The 16,023-nt window shown below is 41.8% G+C and overlaps 1 protein-coding gene across 3 annotated transcripts in view; it reads right to left on the bottom strand.

The window, feature by feature from the left end:
• Positions 1 to 282: 282 nt before the first annotated feature.
• Positions 283 to 16,023, bottom strand: part of cacul1 (CDK2 associated cullin domain 1) — a 94,808-nt gene continuing 79,067 nt past the window's right edge. For 2 of the 3 annotated variants that reach the window (XM_085994391.1, XM_085994392.1), the window contains exons 8-9: positions 8,238 to 8,281; positions 5,787 to 7,277 (exon numbers count right to left, since the gene is read on the bottom strand). In XM_085994391.1, coding sequence (XP_085850517.1) covers positions 7,216 to 7,277; positions 8,238 to 8,281 — 106 coding nt within the window. In that variant the 3' untranslated portion in view covers positions 5,787 to 7,215. Of the gene's footprint in view, positions 3,378 to 5,786; positions 7,278 to 8,237; positions 8,282 to 16,023 lie in introns of those variants that run through there. The other variant, XR_015079192.1, reaches the window with a different exon arrangement.

Genomic DNA, 16,023 nt, shown 5'->3' with positions numbered 1-16,023 from the left:
GTGCGAATTATCGCAGAATTAGTAAATTGAGTCACGAGAAGTTCAGACCAAACCACGGTTCAGATAGGGGTGGAGGTTGAATGACAGAAAAGGCCATTTAACATAACGGAAGAAATAAAAACCGCATCCACACCACAGGCCACAATTTTAGACAAACAAAAAACAAAAATAAAACCTAAACCTTTATTGACTCACCAAATAATTATCGGAGACATTCTGAAATAGAAATAAATGCCATTATTTATGTACATCTCCATGGTTACAAAAATAAATCCTGGCAAATTTGCAGCAAACTGGATAATTTTATTGAAAGAGGGGTACACACCCAAGGTACTGCAGATCACAATTCAGACATCCAATACCAAATTAATAATCAATTCTCCTTTACTAAAATAGGTGACTTTACCAAATAGTATAACTTTGTTTTAGTGCAAACATGAATTTAATTACTTTATAATCATCTTATGCAACATATCGCCTTGCTTTCATTTGAATGTATTTTTTTATATAACGTGAACCACTTTTGTTGGCTTCTACTGGCTGAATTTTGAAACCAATTAAACCTATACAACATTTTGCTTTACTTGCATCAGTTCTTTTCTCCAAGCATATTTAAAAATACATTAACAGGACCACATTACCACAGCAGCATCTTTATTTGAAGACACACTAAGCAATCCTACTACAGTACTCAAACGAGATTTTCACAGAAACTACTTGGATGTTTTTCTAAAGGCTTGAGCACTTTGGGGGGAAAAAATGTGCTGCAAAGGTTTAATTTTTAGTTTTGAATTACAGCCTAGTTATGTCATGACAAAAGAATACCATTCTCGCGTCTCAATTTACAGCACAAGAGGTAATGAACATCTCCCTTACTTTCTATGCTGTAATCCCCCAGGAACTTTAATGATCCCTTATAGTTTAATAACTATGGAAATCTGTGGGGAGGGGGAGGGGGAGGCGTGTGGTGGGGTCTTCAGACTAAAACACAAAGATGTTACCAATTTATTTAAAGTACCATATTAAAGAACACATCCAGGTTACAAAAGGTTTGCATTTAATATTGAAATGCCATCATTTAATCATTTCATCTACACAGTAAATTATATTTTGAAATGAACAAAGGTAAGTAATTTCAGTGTAAGGTATTCTTTCCATAAACATCTATTAGAAAAGATTACTAAATGTAACTTCCACCTGTGAAGAAATTTCAGTTGACCTCATCAAGTTTCCATACTGCAAGAGACTCACTAAAATGGCTTTCCTGGTTTGTCTCTCTCTGCCCAGGTGCTTTAGGAGGGTTAGTTCCACCACCCCTCCCCCCCCACCACCTCCGAATATCCTCCCTGCACTCCCTCCAATCCTGAAGTTCACTCCTCTCTCAGGTAAAACAATTACAGAGACTAGTGGCCCTCAGGTGCTCATCAAGTGGCCATTCTTCATGATAAAGAGTATAAGCAGGATATTTGGTTCTGAAGTGTATCTGAGCCCTCATCTAACATAAGACACTAGCTAGCACTCAGGAGAGGGAATCCTGGTTAATTGTTTTCCGGTCCTAGTCTAGAGGCATTTTAGCTCTCCAACTGCTCCCCAAGCTTGGATTGGTTAATTGAGCGCAGTATCTTCAGGACTGTACCAAATAATATATTTACACTGTAATCCAATGGAGGAGCCTCTTGTGGAGAGCTCGGATCAGCATCCTGGCAGTGATCTCAAGGCTCAGAATCATTTGGGAATAGGAACAATACGAATCCTGGCTCTCTGCAGTAGCAACTAGCTGGAGGACATGCCACCAAAGTTGGGTTTCTTCCAAATGAGAAGCCAGTTGAGGTTTCTGACCTGCACTATTTAAGCCACTTTTACAATTACAGGAGTGCAGCCTATTGCAGATGTGTAGAACTCCAGAATATAAATGATCAGATGTTCCAGGAACCAATGGTGTCAAAATGCCATTGGGTTAAGGCTAGCCACTTGGAGTAAACATGGGGAACCAGTCCCAAGAGTTGGCATTCTGGATCTGCCATCTTGTACAACACAGCCCAGCTGTCTACAGAAACTGGCTTCTGATAGGGAGTGTAGAAGCAGGAGTGTATTACAAAGAAGTCTTTCCCCAGAAAGTCCAATCATTATAAAATCCAATAAGTATAAAAACATCTCAGTGAAGAGGTATGTTCAGCCATGTTATCTAACAGGGTTTATGGAAAAGTATATTACACTGAAAATACTTTCCCCCTTTAGATTGACACATCTCTCTTTTAAAGTCCAGGAAACAGTCTTGCTTAAAAGGAGCTACATGCCAGAAATGTGACCAAGCCTAGCATAGGGCTAGCTTAGATTTCAGGAGGTTTTTCTTTTTGTAGAGGATCATACCTCTTTGGAATAAGTTGCTGGCTTGTACAGTGAGTGCCGATTTGCTGCAAATATTGGGTGGTGTACGCTGTGATCACAGTTATCGCATGGAACTAGTTTTGATCGCCGGGGGGGGGGGGGGGGGGCGGTCAGAAAGGCATTTTCCAGAATTATTTTCTCCCCGAATTGGCTTAAAATCTTTTTTATTTGTTGGCTCTCCCGGGAGAATACATGGCTGCTGGTGGATGAGGAACACTGAGACTTAAGTTACTAAGTTACAACATGACTGGATGGGACAAACTCGATGCACGAGCTATTCTTTTCCTGCCCGTCTTTATTTGTATGTAAATTGTTTTAAAATTTTGAATCTTGAATTTAAGTTGCTCCTTTGTGCTCAGAATGGAGTCAATAGACAGTTCCATAGATATCATGGCTTAAATCTCTGCCAGGTTCCTTGCACTCTGTGACAGCCTTTGGCAGATCAAGAAGGCAGCAACCCCACTTTGACAAAAAGTAAACCGTAAGATATAAATTTGGGGCTTTAAACATTAATTCAAAAAGTGCAGTGTTAATTCAAGCTTCAACTGATATCTGTCAGAAACTATTTACCCTGCCCATGAGGTAATGCATCTCATTTTCTGGGCGTTTTCTCCATTTTTACCCCACCCCCTCCTCTCCCCCAACCTTTTTTTTGCTCAACTTGAGGGTTGAGCATTGTGCCTCTTCTGGTAAGGGACTGGGGTAGGTGACTTGGTCCTAAGCAACTCCCAGTGTTACTCCGTATCAATCACTAGGAGACATATGTGGAAGCCTATTGCCAAATCTTTTTCTACGTCCGTCCCTCCCGTCATTGTCCGAGCTTTCGCCTAGCGCCTCCAATCGTGTCTGGCTGAATAAAATGGAAGAATTGAACCTCTGCTCTCCATTCCAGATGCTGGATCATCAGTGCTCCAATAAGCAACAATACCAATCAAATGGGTTTTTGATATGAAATCTCATCATAAACAAAGATCTTCTTATGTTGACATCTTTAAGACAAAAGTTAAGATTTTAAGATGATAGTTTTTAGGATTGCTATAGTTAAAAAAAAAAAAATTGCGACACTTTTCAGCAAACACTGCCACTGCGTCTTTGTTTCCTAAGAGGACACAATTCATTATCTTTCCATGATATTTACTGGCAGCTGTCAGATAAATGAAAAACGTCTATCGAGATTAAATGATGGCAAAGTAATGCCAGGAATTAAATATAGAAGTGTTTTGTGTATGAAATGTATTTTGTTCGCAGCCTGGGGTCTTCCCTGAGGGGGCATAGATTACGACCAAAAGAAACAAACTTTTTATTTCAGACCTTGCTTTAAAATATATGTTTGCAATTCAACCTGAAAGCCAAGCCAGCTGCTGCAAATCATCTTGCCTGTTCGCTGCCTTTATCATGCTTTAATGCATAGAAACTGCATATTAAATAGTCAAATTATCTCATTTCTTAATTATATATTCTTTAAAAAATAACTCTGCTTTGCACAAACTGTATGAACTTTAACAGTTTTTCTATCATATCTGAAACAACTAGCAGAAGGTTCCATAATTTTAATTCATTTAGTCCAATTGGTTTCTGCTGTTTGCCATTTGGCCCAAACATAAATACATTCTTTAAACACCCATTTATAATTTCAGTACAATGTACTGTGGAAATCTTTCCCTGCCCCACCCGAATTTCACAAATATTAGAGACTGGCATCAGCATTACAAAATCGAGATTAATTATCTCCAGTTGGACATCAGCTCAGTCAGAAAGAAAGAAAGCCGCTTTGCGTTCTCATTATTTTCCATCTTTACATGAAGCACTACGATTTATATCTGGAATGTATACTTGTACGTCAAAAGACTTTCCTTCAAAAAGTTTACCAAAAATAGTATAGAGTAACACACTTTGGGCAACATTTTATTTTCAGTTTACATGGCGGTATTAACATAGAGGCTCATAACCACTGGGAGCAAACGCAGGTAAAGGTTTCTTTTTAAATTGGCAGCGCGCGTGAGGTGAAGTTAGACGCTGCTGGAGGACTACTTAAATTTAATTGTTTACATTGGCCACCACGGTGCTGGGGAAAAATATAAAACTATAAAACAACAAGTGCCATTCAGTGCCCCAGCTCAGTTTTTCAACTTTGTTTTTAAATGTATAAATTAATTACCAGTCCAGTCACAGAACAGGAAGCACAAGTCCCCCACTACACCAGCTGAGGGGAGTCGAAAACTTGGGGTCAAAAATATTAGATTGTCACTAATAAATCCAATAAAGAATTCAGGAAAAACTTTTTTTTAACCCAGAGAGTGGTTAGAATGGGGAACTTGCTACCCACATGGAATAGTTGAGGCGAATAGCACAGATGCATTTCAGAGGAAGCTAGTTAAGTACATGAAGGAGAATGGGACAGAAGGATATGCTGAGAGGGTTAGATGAATTAGGGTGGGAGGAGGCTGGTGTGGAGCATCAACACCGGCACAGACCAGTTGGGCCGAATGGCCTCTTTCTGTGTTGTAAATGCTATGTAATACTATGTAATACACCAAAGTGGCCTTTCATGAAGTACCAGTTGGAGTCTAATGCTGCTCCAAAATCGCCACTTTGCTTAAAAAAAACCTGAAAACACCAAGCTCATTTGGCACGTAGTGCAATACACTAAAGGGAATTTCTTGAACCAATCTCCTTCATAGCAGTGTAGCATGGGAATTCTGTAACAGTAGAGGTGGTGGCGGAGGGGGGTGATTTGGAAATAAAATACATTTCTGTGAGCTGTTTACAGAAATGAGTAAAAACAGCTGAAAGCAATATTAGCTACTTAGGGTGATCTGGAACTGCAGTAAAGTTCTGCCACTGGTCTGCTAGGGCCACAAGGTTGTTTCAACCCAGCTGGAAGAGTATGTCTTCATTTTTGTCACTGCATCAAATGAGAGCTCCCTGTTTTTATTATGCTCAATAGGAGGGCTGAGTGCTGGGGAACAGACCATTACGTTTCCAATTAAAGGCTGATTCATCTACAGTGTTAAACAGGTCTTCTATAGCTTACAAAAAGTGGCCATGAGCAAAAGGCTGAAAGCATTATTAGACTGGCTGCTGAGGAGCCATAGTTCAGCACTTGCAGCATCAGAAATTATAGCCTGTAATACTCATTGTATATGTTAATTAATTTAACAAGGGTTGTACACTCAATCGGCCAGTACCACCGGTTATCACCAATTTTCATGGTTGCATCAGAAGAAAAAGCCTTTCCATTCAAATTTCACCTGTGGGTAACAGTCTTTGTTCTCTATTGCACTCTTACGCCGAAGATTCAGTAGGTAATAATATGCAAACAGGTTGCAGTTAAGGACTACTAAGGTAAGCTATTACTACAATGGTTACAGAAGTGAGCAAAAGTGTGTTATAATATCCAAAGTCCAATTTTGAGTTTTATTGCACAATTGAAATAACTGCTATAGCCAGATGGGCAAGAGTTGTTCAATTTTAACCCCAAAATTACAATCATCATTATTTGTTCTCTCATACATTTTTCCTAAAGTTTTTACAATCATACCGAACGTTAGAAAGTTACCCATCAAGCAGGAGTAGTATCACGCTGTTGAATGTGAAATTATCAGGACATCGTCCCTCTTGTGCTTTTGTCCTCTGCTTCCATTTCCTGAAAATTACTGCCCTTCACAGTGAAACAGCAGGTGACATTGAAAGCAATCTCAGCGCTTGCAGTAATGCTTTAACTGCTCAGATTTAAAATAGTAGACCAGCTGTATGAGGGGAAAAAAAGAGTTTACATTCTGACTGCCGCTCGATGAACCAGATTCAAGACGATAGGCAAGGGGAATAATGTAACAAATACAATGGCACAGTTTTCACGCAGTCAAAATACCTTCAATGGCAAAATAGGTCACAGTGTACCAAAACTGATAAGATGCTCTACAATTGGTATAGTGGGATGCTAACAAGTTACATAAACTGAGTTACACTGTATTCAATAGGAAATACATTCAATAAAAACAATGCGGTTGGGGTTTCATGTATGTCGACGGGGTGGTAAGTCCCATTATGATTATTTTTGCGCGCACTACTTTGATTAATCCTTTACCAACAGTGAACTCTCAATATTTTTTAAACAAACCATCTCCAGGTCACCATACATCTACATTTAGATGTGCACGGTTTCTCACTATTGTGCAACCATTTAATTAAATGAGGTGCATATGGGCTAGATTTAGTTGAGATTTTGACAGAACAGTGGTGCAACAGTCAAAAAACACACAATTTGGCGAGGATGAGGATTAGTGTGTAAAATACAGTAAATACCGAAGAATTCCAATCCCTGCTTGTCCAAATGCAAATGCTTAGGAATTAAACTGAGACAGAAAAAAAAAACCATACCCTGACCGACGCAGTAAAATAGGGAGCATTTTTTATAAGGTGTTCTGGATGATAAAAAGCAGTTATGAAACTGGTAAGCGTGGGAAAAGATTACTGGAAACTGTGCTTCTTGCAACAACAAAAAATAAATCAGTTACATCCCATTCAGAAACCATCGCCAGGATGCTGAAGCTCACTCAATATGAACCTATAACAGGTCCAGGCAGGATGCCATATTACGAGCCATCGGAAAGAGTATTCCCAAGTCTATTAGCAGCATGATCATAAGGAAAAAAAACTTAAAGATGACAAGTCCTTCTTTTTAAGGGGGGGGGGGGGGGAGGGCAAGAGAAAAACAGGCCTGAGCTTCAGCAGATCCTTCTCCACTGCATGACTCCTGTACGGTTCATATGCCTTTCAGTTCAGTCCTTCTGTCAAGGCAACAGAAAACATGTCTTCACTTTTTCACTATCTGAATCCTCTTGCATTTGCACATGATGGTGATGATGATGATGATGATGATGACCCATCTAAAACACAAGGGAGGGAGAAGAAGAACAGTTGGGATTACACAATTATAAAAAGGAGGTAAAGGAAAGGTAAACGTTTGCAGTATTTAAATATACTACACAATTTTTCTGGAGGAAACTAAATTAAGCCACAAATAAACTTACTGGCTCGGAGTTCCTGCTTTGGGCCCAATCAACAATATGGGTGCAAATTGTGCCCAAAATTGCGCCAGTTGCCAGAAGTGGTTTTTTTTGCTCAAGTTTCCGCTCAAAATCATTTGTATATCGCTGAGTCTTCCATGTACCAGCGTAATTGGGGAGTGTTATAAAATGTAATTTAAAAAAAAACTGGGCTTTAAAAAAAACATTCCAAGAGTGGTAACTTGGTGTATTTTTATTAATACAGCTGAAAATGGATTTATCACAAAAAATAAGCATTTGTAATCAGAGTGCCAATCCACCACCTGAGACTATCCCGCTTTTAAATAACCGAAAATTACTTTTAAAAAAACTACACGGAACCATTTGCTAGTTACATTGTTGTACATTAGTCAGTTTCTTAGTAAATTAAAAAATATATTTTGAAAGCTTTTTAAAACATGCCTATTAGTGTCCTGGCGCCTAAAACAGGTGCTTCATTTTAAGAGGCTCCTCGAAGGCTGGCAAACGGGCGCAATTAGCAGAAGCTCGCCAGGGTGATTAATTCGATCAGGGGGCGTTGCCAGTTTTGTGAGCGGGGCCGGCTTCTCTCGCGATTTAAAAAAACTAAGCTAAATGATTGTAGAAACTCGATTTGCGCTGGACGTAATCTGCGCTTGAAATTCCTTGATCTTTTGCGCGGGTTCGGCCGAATTGGGCTGAAAAAACAGCGCAACCTAGTGGAAACTCCAGCCTACTGTGTCTTGCATACAATTAGCATATTTTGCAATGTCATTAGAACAAACTTTGAACAAACATATTCAAGATTAAAAAGTTACTTACTAAACATTAGTTCCTCTCCAGCTCTTTTTCGTGACTGGTCCCCTCTAATGAAATAAGAAGGGGGTAAATAAAAGTCAAAATCTCTATGCATCCGAGATCAGAATAGTTCAAGCTATTTTTTGTTAATAAAAATAAAAACCATACTAGAGCAAGAAAAAAATGCACATTTATATTACAAAAGTTGTAGCCTTGGGAAAATTAGCTTTTATTTTTTTTTTTGGAGAACAATGACATAAAATATGAATTAGTTTTTTTTGTTCCCAGCTCACTTGTTCACAAGCCGTCTGATGTGTGGAGAATGTCTGTGATATTTTAGTTATTAACCTGGCTTATCACTTTAGACACTGCTCATATACTCAGGTTGGGAAGTGGTCTCGCATCTCCTACATTTTGGTGTAGTGGGTCAGATCCATGTGTCACAACTAGTGGATCGCATATAATGAAATCACTTTTGAACAGGAAGAATTATGATCACAGTCACTGGCCTATGATGGCTATCTGTGTCATAAAACATTTATGTTATGAGATTCCAATATACAGGAAACTTTGGTTTATCCGGAGGTTGTATGTCCGGAAACCTCGATCTAACGGCAGAAATAAGCAGCCATTTTGGTTAGGTTTTTTTTCTTCCCCTAGTATTTTTTTTTTTTTTTATAAAAACAGTCAGGCTCTGGAAAGCGTCTCTGTAGCTTAGCAACAGCTTCAGAGATGCTTCCAAGGTACGGGCCGAGTGTTTACAAGCTGTTGCTAAGCAACAGTGTTTGTTGTCAGATACGGAGATGAAAACCTCCGTATCCTTCAACATTAGCGCTGGTCTATCCGGAAGTTTTGATAGATCGGCAGCAGCTTGGTCCCGTCGGTGCCGGATATCGCGAAGTTTCCTGTATTTAATCAGTTTTTGAGAATTGTATTCCACAATTCTATGCCTTTACAATTAGGGCCACTGGTGTATGCCAGATGAGTCACATTTGATCAGATAATTAAAATTCTGCTTTTACTGCATGTGTTTCTGGAATTTTTGCAAGTGCTTTGGGGAACCCATTTCACAATGCTGTCCTTTTTTCTACAAATGTTATCCTTTATCATGACTATAAACACCATGTCCAACTCTCAGTCTACTTTGAGCTTTTTGGACTCAATCATTTCAACCTCCTTCAATTCTGTACTTGTGTCTGTACCCGCCCCCCCCCCCCCCCCCCACCGCCTCGTTCCCCTCTTACTCTTCTACTTTTTACAACTCACTCCTTTTTATCTCTGTAGCCATAGGCACCAAGAGATTGGAAGCAATGGGACTCAAGTAGGCGAGTTCGACACAGCAGCATCTGGACTCCGGGTGGGGGCGTGAGGAGGGGGTAGAGGCATCTGTGGACACTGAAACCAGGGATGCCAGACATACTGCCATATGGTTGGGGGAGTGAGAATGGGGGGCGGGGTGGGTTTAGGACAGTCTGCTGGGCAGGCAGGGATACTCGTACATTCAGGCTCAGTAGCATCCCCCCCCCCCCCCCATGTGCGCTGCTTTTGTTTTTGTTATGCCAAGGTCGGCTGACAAAGCCCCGACAATAAACCTCCCCCCTGCTCTCAGTACAGAGCCAGAGCGGAGCACTATGAATGTAAAGCACTCGCCGCTGAAAAACCCACCAGCAGAAACAACTGATTAATCAGTGGAGGATTAAAAATAGCAATCAATCAGTGTCATGATTTGAGCCATCTCTTAAAACACTATCTATGCTCACAGCAACAAAGCAGTATCCATAGGCAGCTCTGCACCTCCTTTGAACCAAATCTTACAACCGTATGCATGGTCTGAAAGGATTAGCATGCTGAATGATTACAGGTCCCCTTTTAACAAGATATTTGGCACTAAAAGGTGCCCGAAATGCCCACTGTCTGCTCCTGATGTGACAGTGTCAGACCATACGCTGAGGCTAAAACTAAAACCTATTTATACAAGAAATAAGTTCACACAAGTAAAATACTGATACAACAAAAGAATGTTTAACTTACTTGTGGGAGCGTACTGTGTAAAAATTGGCTGCCGCGTTTCCTACATTACAACAGTGACTACACGTCAAAAAGTACTTCATGGGCTGTAAAGCGCTTTGGGATGTCCGGTGGCCATGAAAGGCACTATATAAATGCAAGTCTTTCTTTTTTACATAAGCTTTATTTCCTTGACTTGAAAATAACACTTTTTAGAATCTCAAGTCTCTTTTTGAATCTTTTTACAGTGAACCGCTTTTTGCGTCTGGTCTTTTATGTAGGTGCATCCCTCTGCACTTTTGTCTTACCATCATGATGTACAATTAACTGTTTAATGAACTAAACATCCTAGGGCTGTTGTCAAAGTCCTCAATACCTCTGCAGTGGAGGCCAGCTTCTTTGAAAAAGGTGGTAATGATTTTAATCACCAAAAATCAGGGTGCGGATAGTAACTTCACCACTGTCTTGAGAAATGTTTACGAGGTCAGGCCTGAAACACAGCCTTTTGGTATTTGCGTCTCCCTTAATGATTGTGCTAATTATGGAGAGTAAGCTGTGTTTTTTCTCAGTGGCATATTTGCATACATGATCATTTCACAAGCCTGAGGTACTTAGCAAAACAACGTTGACTTAATGGAAGTCTGTTTACAGGCAATGACAGAGGCAGACACCGCCTCACAGTTAACACTAGGCACCATGTGTGTGTATTGCTTCACACACAGGCCTTCATGCCAAGACAAAAAATATCCTACAGATGCAGCTGCCATACCTCCATTTTAACTTCCAGTATATTGGCCTAGCTACAATTTCTTATGACCGGCTTAGGAATGCACCATTGAGCAGGACGACTGGAGGGGGAGAACAGCACTGCTGGAGCAGGAAGGTCATGCCAGACAGCAGCTCCAACACCACTCAAGAAGCTCAACATCATCCAGGAGAAAGCAGACTGCTTGATTTGGCACCCCATCCACCACTTTAAACATTCACTCCCTCCACCACCAGCGTACCGTGGCTGCAGTGTGTACCATCTTTAAGATGCACTGCAGCAACTCGCCAAGACTTCTTCAACAGCACCTCCCAAACCCGCGACCTCTACCACCTAGAAGGACAAGGGCAGCAAGCGCATGGGAACACCATCACATCCAAGTCACACACCATCCTGACTTGGAAATATATCGCCGATCCTTCATTGTCACTGGGTCAAAATCCTGGAACTCCCTCCCTAACAGCACTATGGGAGTACCTTCACCACACGGACTGCAGCGGTTCAAGAAGGCAGCTCACCACCACCTTCTCAAGGGTAGTAAGGGATGGGCAATAAATGCTGGCCTTGCCAACAATGTCCACATCCCAGGAATGAAAAAAAATGCAGAGTTTGCTCCCAGCCATTTAAATCTAATCATTTTGAGAGCACAGGTAACAGGTAAGTAAGCAAGTTTAAATAGTATCCAACAGATCCCAAGAATTGTTAAACTAGGTTTGACACTACATTCTACTCCATTTACACTCTGTATGGTGTCAATTCCAAGTGGTGCAAGACTGCCTCCTCCAGGACTCTTGCACAGCTTACAGAGCGAGCACTTTCAGGAGAGGAGTGGAATGGGATGGGAGGGAGGCGAAGCAACTGGAAAAGATTTGCTGTTTAAAATCTAGTGGCGCTCATTCCAGAGATTGATGTTTGCCAAAAGCAAGGTGTACAACTTAAAGCTTAGTGCAGCAGTTGTTGAAAAATATACCCATTAAGCAGCAAGAAAGAAACAGGAACAACGGAGAAGGAAGTGAGGTACAGAAAGAGAAATAGAGAGGAAAAGAAGGATTGGATTAAGAGAGGAAAAAATAATTTTTGCAAAGGACCTGTGGAAGGCGTTGAGCTGACAGACTGTTGTTTTAATGCAGGCAAATTCATCAGTAGAGCAGCTCTGCTCTACTGATCTTTCACTTGTAAAACGTGATCTATGAGAGGCAATGATATTGATACAAAGCCATTTCAGGGTTAATTCTGCTCCACCGAGTTTTAAAAAGCAAATTCTAAGCTGAGTAATTGGAACAGGCTAAGGCCCTGTAAATTCATTTATATAATTGAAGTAGATTTGGAAGTTTCAGTTTTAACTGCTTTTCACCAGAAATGGCCACTGACTGAACATGTTTATTTTCAAACTAGCTTGATTCCCATTGTCCACAATTGGAAATAACTGTTGAGAAAAGAGGAAAATAGAGAGGTGGACACCACGCGATTTCTGGCTGGTTAACATGTGAAGCCCTGTGTGCAAAGGGGATTGTGATTGGCCGGTGATCAATAGCTCAGTCCCCTATGTCTTGGGCTGAATGAAAAAGCAAAAAATTTCAGTTAAGAGGTCCCAGCAGATTGGAAAACCGCTAATGTAACACCCCTATTTAAGAAAGGAGGGAGACAGAAAGCAGGAAGCTATAGACCCGTTAGGCTAACCTCTTGTCGTTGGGAAAATGCTGGAGTCCTTTATTAAGGAAGCAGTAGCAGGGCATTTAGAAAAACATACTGCGGTCAAACAGAGTCAGCATGGTTTTAGGAAAGGGAAATCATGTTTAACAAATTTGCTGGAGTTCTTTGAGGATGTAACAAGCAGGGTGGACAAGGGTGAGCCAGTGGATGTGGTGTATTTGGATTTCCACATGAAAGGTTACTGCATAAGATAAGAGCTCACGGAGTTGGGGGTAATATATTAGCATGGATAGAGAATTGGCTAACTAACAGAAAGCAGAGAGTCAGGATAAATTGGTCATTTTCTGGTTGGCAAACAGTAACTAGTGGGGTGCCACCAGGATCGGTGCTGGGGCCCCAGCTATTTACAATCTACATTAATGACTTAGATGAAGGGACCGAGTATAATGTAGCCAAGTTTGCGGATGATACAAAGATGGGTGGGAAAGCAAGTTGTGCAGTGGACTCATAGGGCTGGATTTTGTCAATGGGGACGTGATGGAGGCGGGACTCCCACTTTTTGGGTTGTAGTCCCGCCTCGTGGCCAACCCATGCTATTTTCCCTTGATTGACCTCGTTAAGCCTGCCCAGCGGGCTCAGCAGGCCAATTAAGAGACACCTGGTTACTGGTGACGTCAGTGATCGACATTTCATCTGTCAAGAGCTGTGAAGCTGTCAAACACTGACAATCTGTCTTCCAACTTGAGTCCTTCTACTCAGACTCAGTTAGAGATCTCTCCAGACCAGAAAGCAGAATGCTGCAGCTTTTGACAGTTCAGCGGCCATTTTGCTTTCTGTGCCGGTGAACTGAGGGACTCCCGAGAACTGAAGGAAGGAAGCCTGCAGGAGAAAAGGTAAGTAAAACTTATTAAAACACTTTACACTTATCTCACACACTTACCTCTGCACACATGCACCCATCACTCACCTGCACAACGGACATCTCGACCCCTCCAACCCCTTCAGACCGGCGGTCCACCTTGCTAACTTGGCGTGGTTCAGAGCCATCGGGAAGCCCACACTCCCAGGCTAAAAATAGGGATTAGGCAAAAAACTGCCCATTAACTACCTGTTAACAGGCAGTTAATTGGCACTAATCCCCTTCCCGCCTCGGGGAGGCAGCTCCCAGCACAGGTCAGATACCCGCCTCCTGGGACATTGGCATGGAGGCGGGTTGGGGGCGGAATGTGTTCCTGCCCCCCGATTCGGCAAATTTTCCCACCACTCCCTCCTCCAAGGGGCTTGGAAATTCGAGCCCAAAGAATCTGCAAAGTGATATAGACAGGCTAGGTGAGTGGGCAAACATTTGGCAGATGGAGTATAATGTGGGAAAGTGTGAGGTTATCCACTTTAGCAGGAAAAATAAAAAAGCAAACTATTACGTAAATGGAGAGAGATTACAAAATGCTACAATTCAGTGGGACCTGGGGGTCCTTGTGCATGAAACACAAAAAGTTGGCATGCAGGTACAGCAAGTAATCAAAAAGGCAAATGGAATGTTGGCCTTTATTTCAAGGGGGTTGGAGTATAAAAGCAGGGAAGTCCTGCTGCAACCGTACAAGGTATTGGCGAGACCACACCTTGAGTACTGCGTACAGTTTTGGTCTCCTTATTTAGGGAAGGATATACTTGCATTGGAGGCAATTCAGAGACGATTCACTAGGTTAATTCCAGAGATGAGGGGTTTGACTTATGAGGAAAGGTTGAGCAGGCTGGGCCTATACTTATTGGAATTTAGAAGAATAAGAGGTGATCTTATCGAAACATACTAGAGGGGACTCGACAGGGTAGATGCAGAGAGGATGTTTCCCCTCAAGGGGAAATCTAGAACTAAGGGGAAAATTTTAGAATAAAGGGTCGCCCTTTTAGAACTGAGATGAGGAGAAACTTCTTCACTCAGAGGGTCATAAATTTGTGGAATTCTCTGCCCCAGAGAGCTGTGGAGGCTGGGTCATTAAATACATTTAAAGTGGAGATAGACAGATTATTGCAAGATAAGGGAGTGAAGGGTTATGGGGAGCAGGCTGGGAAGTGGCTTTGAGCCCTAGATCAGCCATGATCTTATTGAATGGCAGAGCAGGCTCGAGGGGCCAAGTGGCCTATTCCTGCTCCTATTTCTTATGTTCTTATGTAAGAAGACAGAAGCGCGAACAGAACGTGCTGGATTGTTATTTGGAGCAGCGGCTTCACACCTATAAAGAGACATTACATTGTTCATTCATTTATTTATTTAATTGTTACAAAAGGCACTGGACTCGAGGGAGTAGCAATGGGCAACAGCCAATGAGGAGAAGAAGTGCAAGAGGCAAAGAAACATTGAGCGATGGTGGCAGTGGAATGAGCAGCTTGAGATGGAGAGTCACGAGTTACAAGGACTGAGGATCTTGACACTACAAGGTGGTCTCCTGTTCTTGTCACAGCAGCATTTGTATCTTCTTGGTTGCTCAGTACTGTACATCATGAACAAATTCTCAAATGTGCCAAAAACAGACGCACCTACAACAAATCTAGAATAAAAGCTGAAATGCTTATATTTTGAAGTATGCATTTTTTTTTTTTTTTTTTTTTTTTTTTTTTTAAATGGCAAGTGCCTGTTTTTCAATGAAGAAACCAAAATCATCCCTCACGTAAAGACCAAAACCTGTAATCCTGAATTATAATCATGTGTTTTGTTTTAACCTAAACACTTAGAGGTAATCTACCGGTAAGTACAGAGTCATAGGAGGTGATTTTCCTAGCCCCGAGGATACGCATTTGGAGGCAGAACAGTTGGCAAAATGGCAAAAACTGAGGGCGGGTTTGGAACCCGCCTCCGCGCAATTTTACCGGAGGCAGGTTTGATGGGTGCGATTTGGTCCCGCCTCCATCAGTCGGGAGAGGTAGTTCAAATGCTTAAATAGTAGTTAAGGGCCTCTATAATCCTATTTTGACAGGCCTTCGTTATTTTACCACATTTTCAGCGAGTTGCACGACCCTCCTAAACCACGCCAGCTGATCCTGGTGGGTTGACAAGTGGGTGGCCTCCTCACAGCTGCAGCTCCACCATTAAAACGGAGATTTCATCAGGGAGCAGTTGTAGGTGGCAGAACTTATGTTCCAAAGGTCTTTCAGCATTTTTAGCAGGCCTACTGAAGTTGGAGGTGCTGCAGCTTCTATCTCTCAACTGTGGGACCTCCTTGGAAGACCCTCTCTCCCCGCTTGGACTGAGCGCGTCCCCAAAGGAGGTATCTGCCAGCAGCATGGGAACCATTTATTTCCTTTCACCATGGACCTCAGATTCGGATTCGGCGGATTCGGATTCGGAGCAGCCATGGCAGCAGCAGAACCAGGCAGCTCAGCAGCAAC

The sequence above is a fragment of the Somniosus microcephalus genome, chromosome 8, assembly GCF_052327205.1.
Source record: "Somniosus microcephalus isolate GS21.2 chromosome 8, FLI_Smic_1.0, whole genome shotgun sequence".
In the NCBI taxonomy this organism is placed as follows: Eukaryota; Metazoa; Chordata; class Chondrichthyes; order Squaliformes; family Somniosidae; genus Somniosus; species Somniosus microcephalus.
The sequence above is the reverse complement of the archived record's forward strand: the minus strand, read 5'-3'. Positions and strand labels throughout refer to the sequence as shown.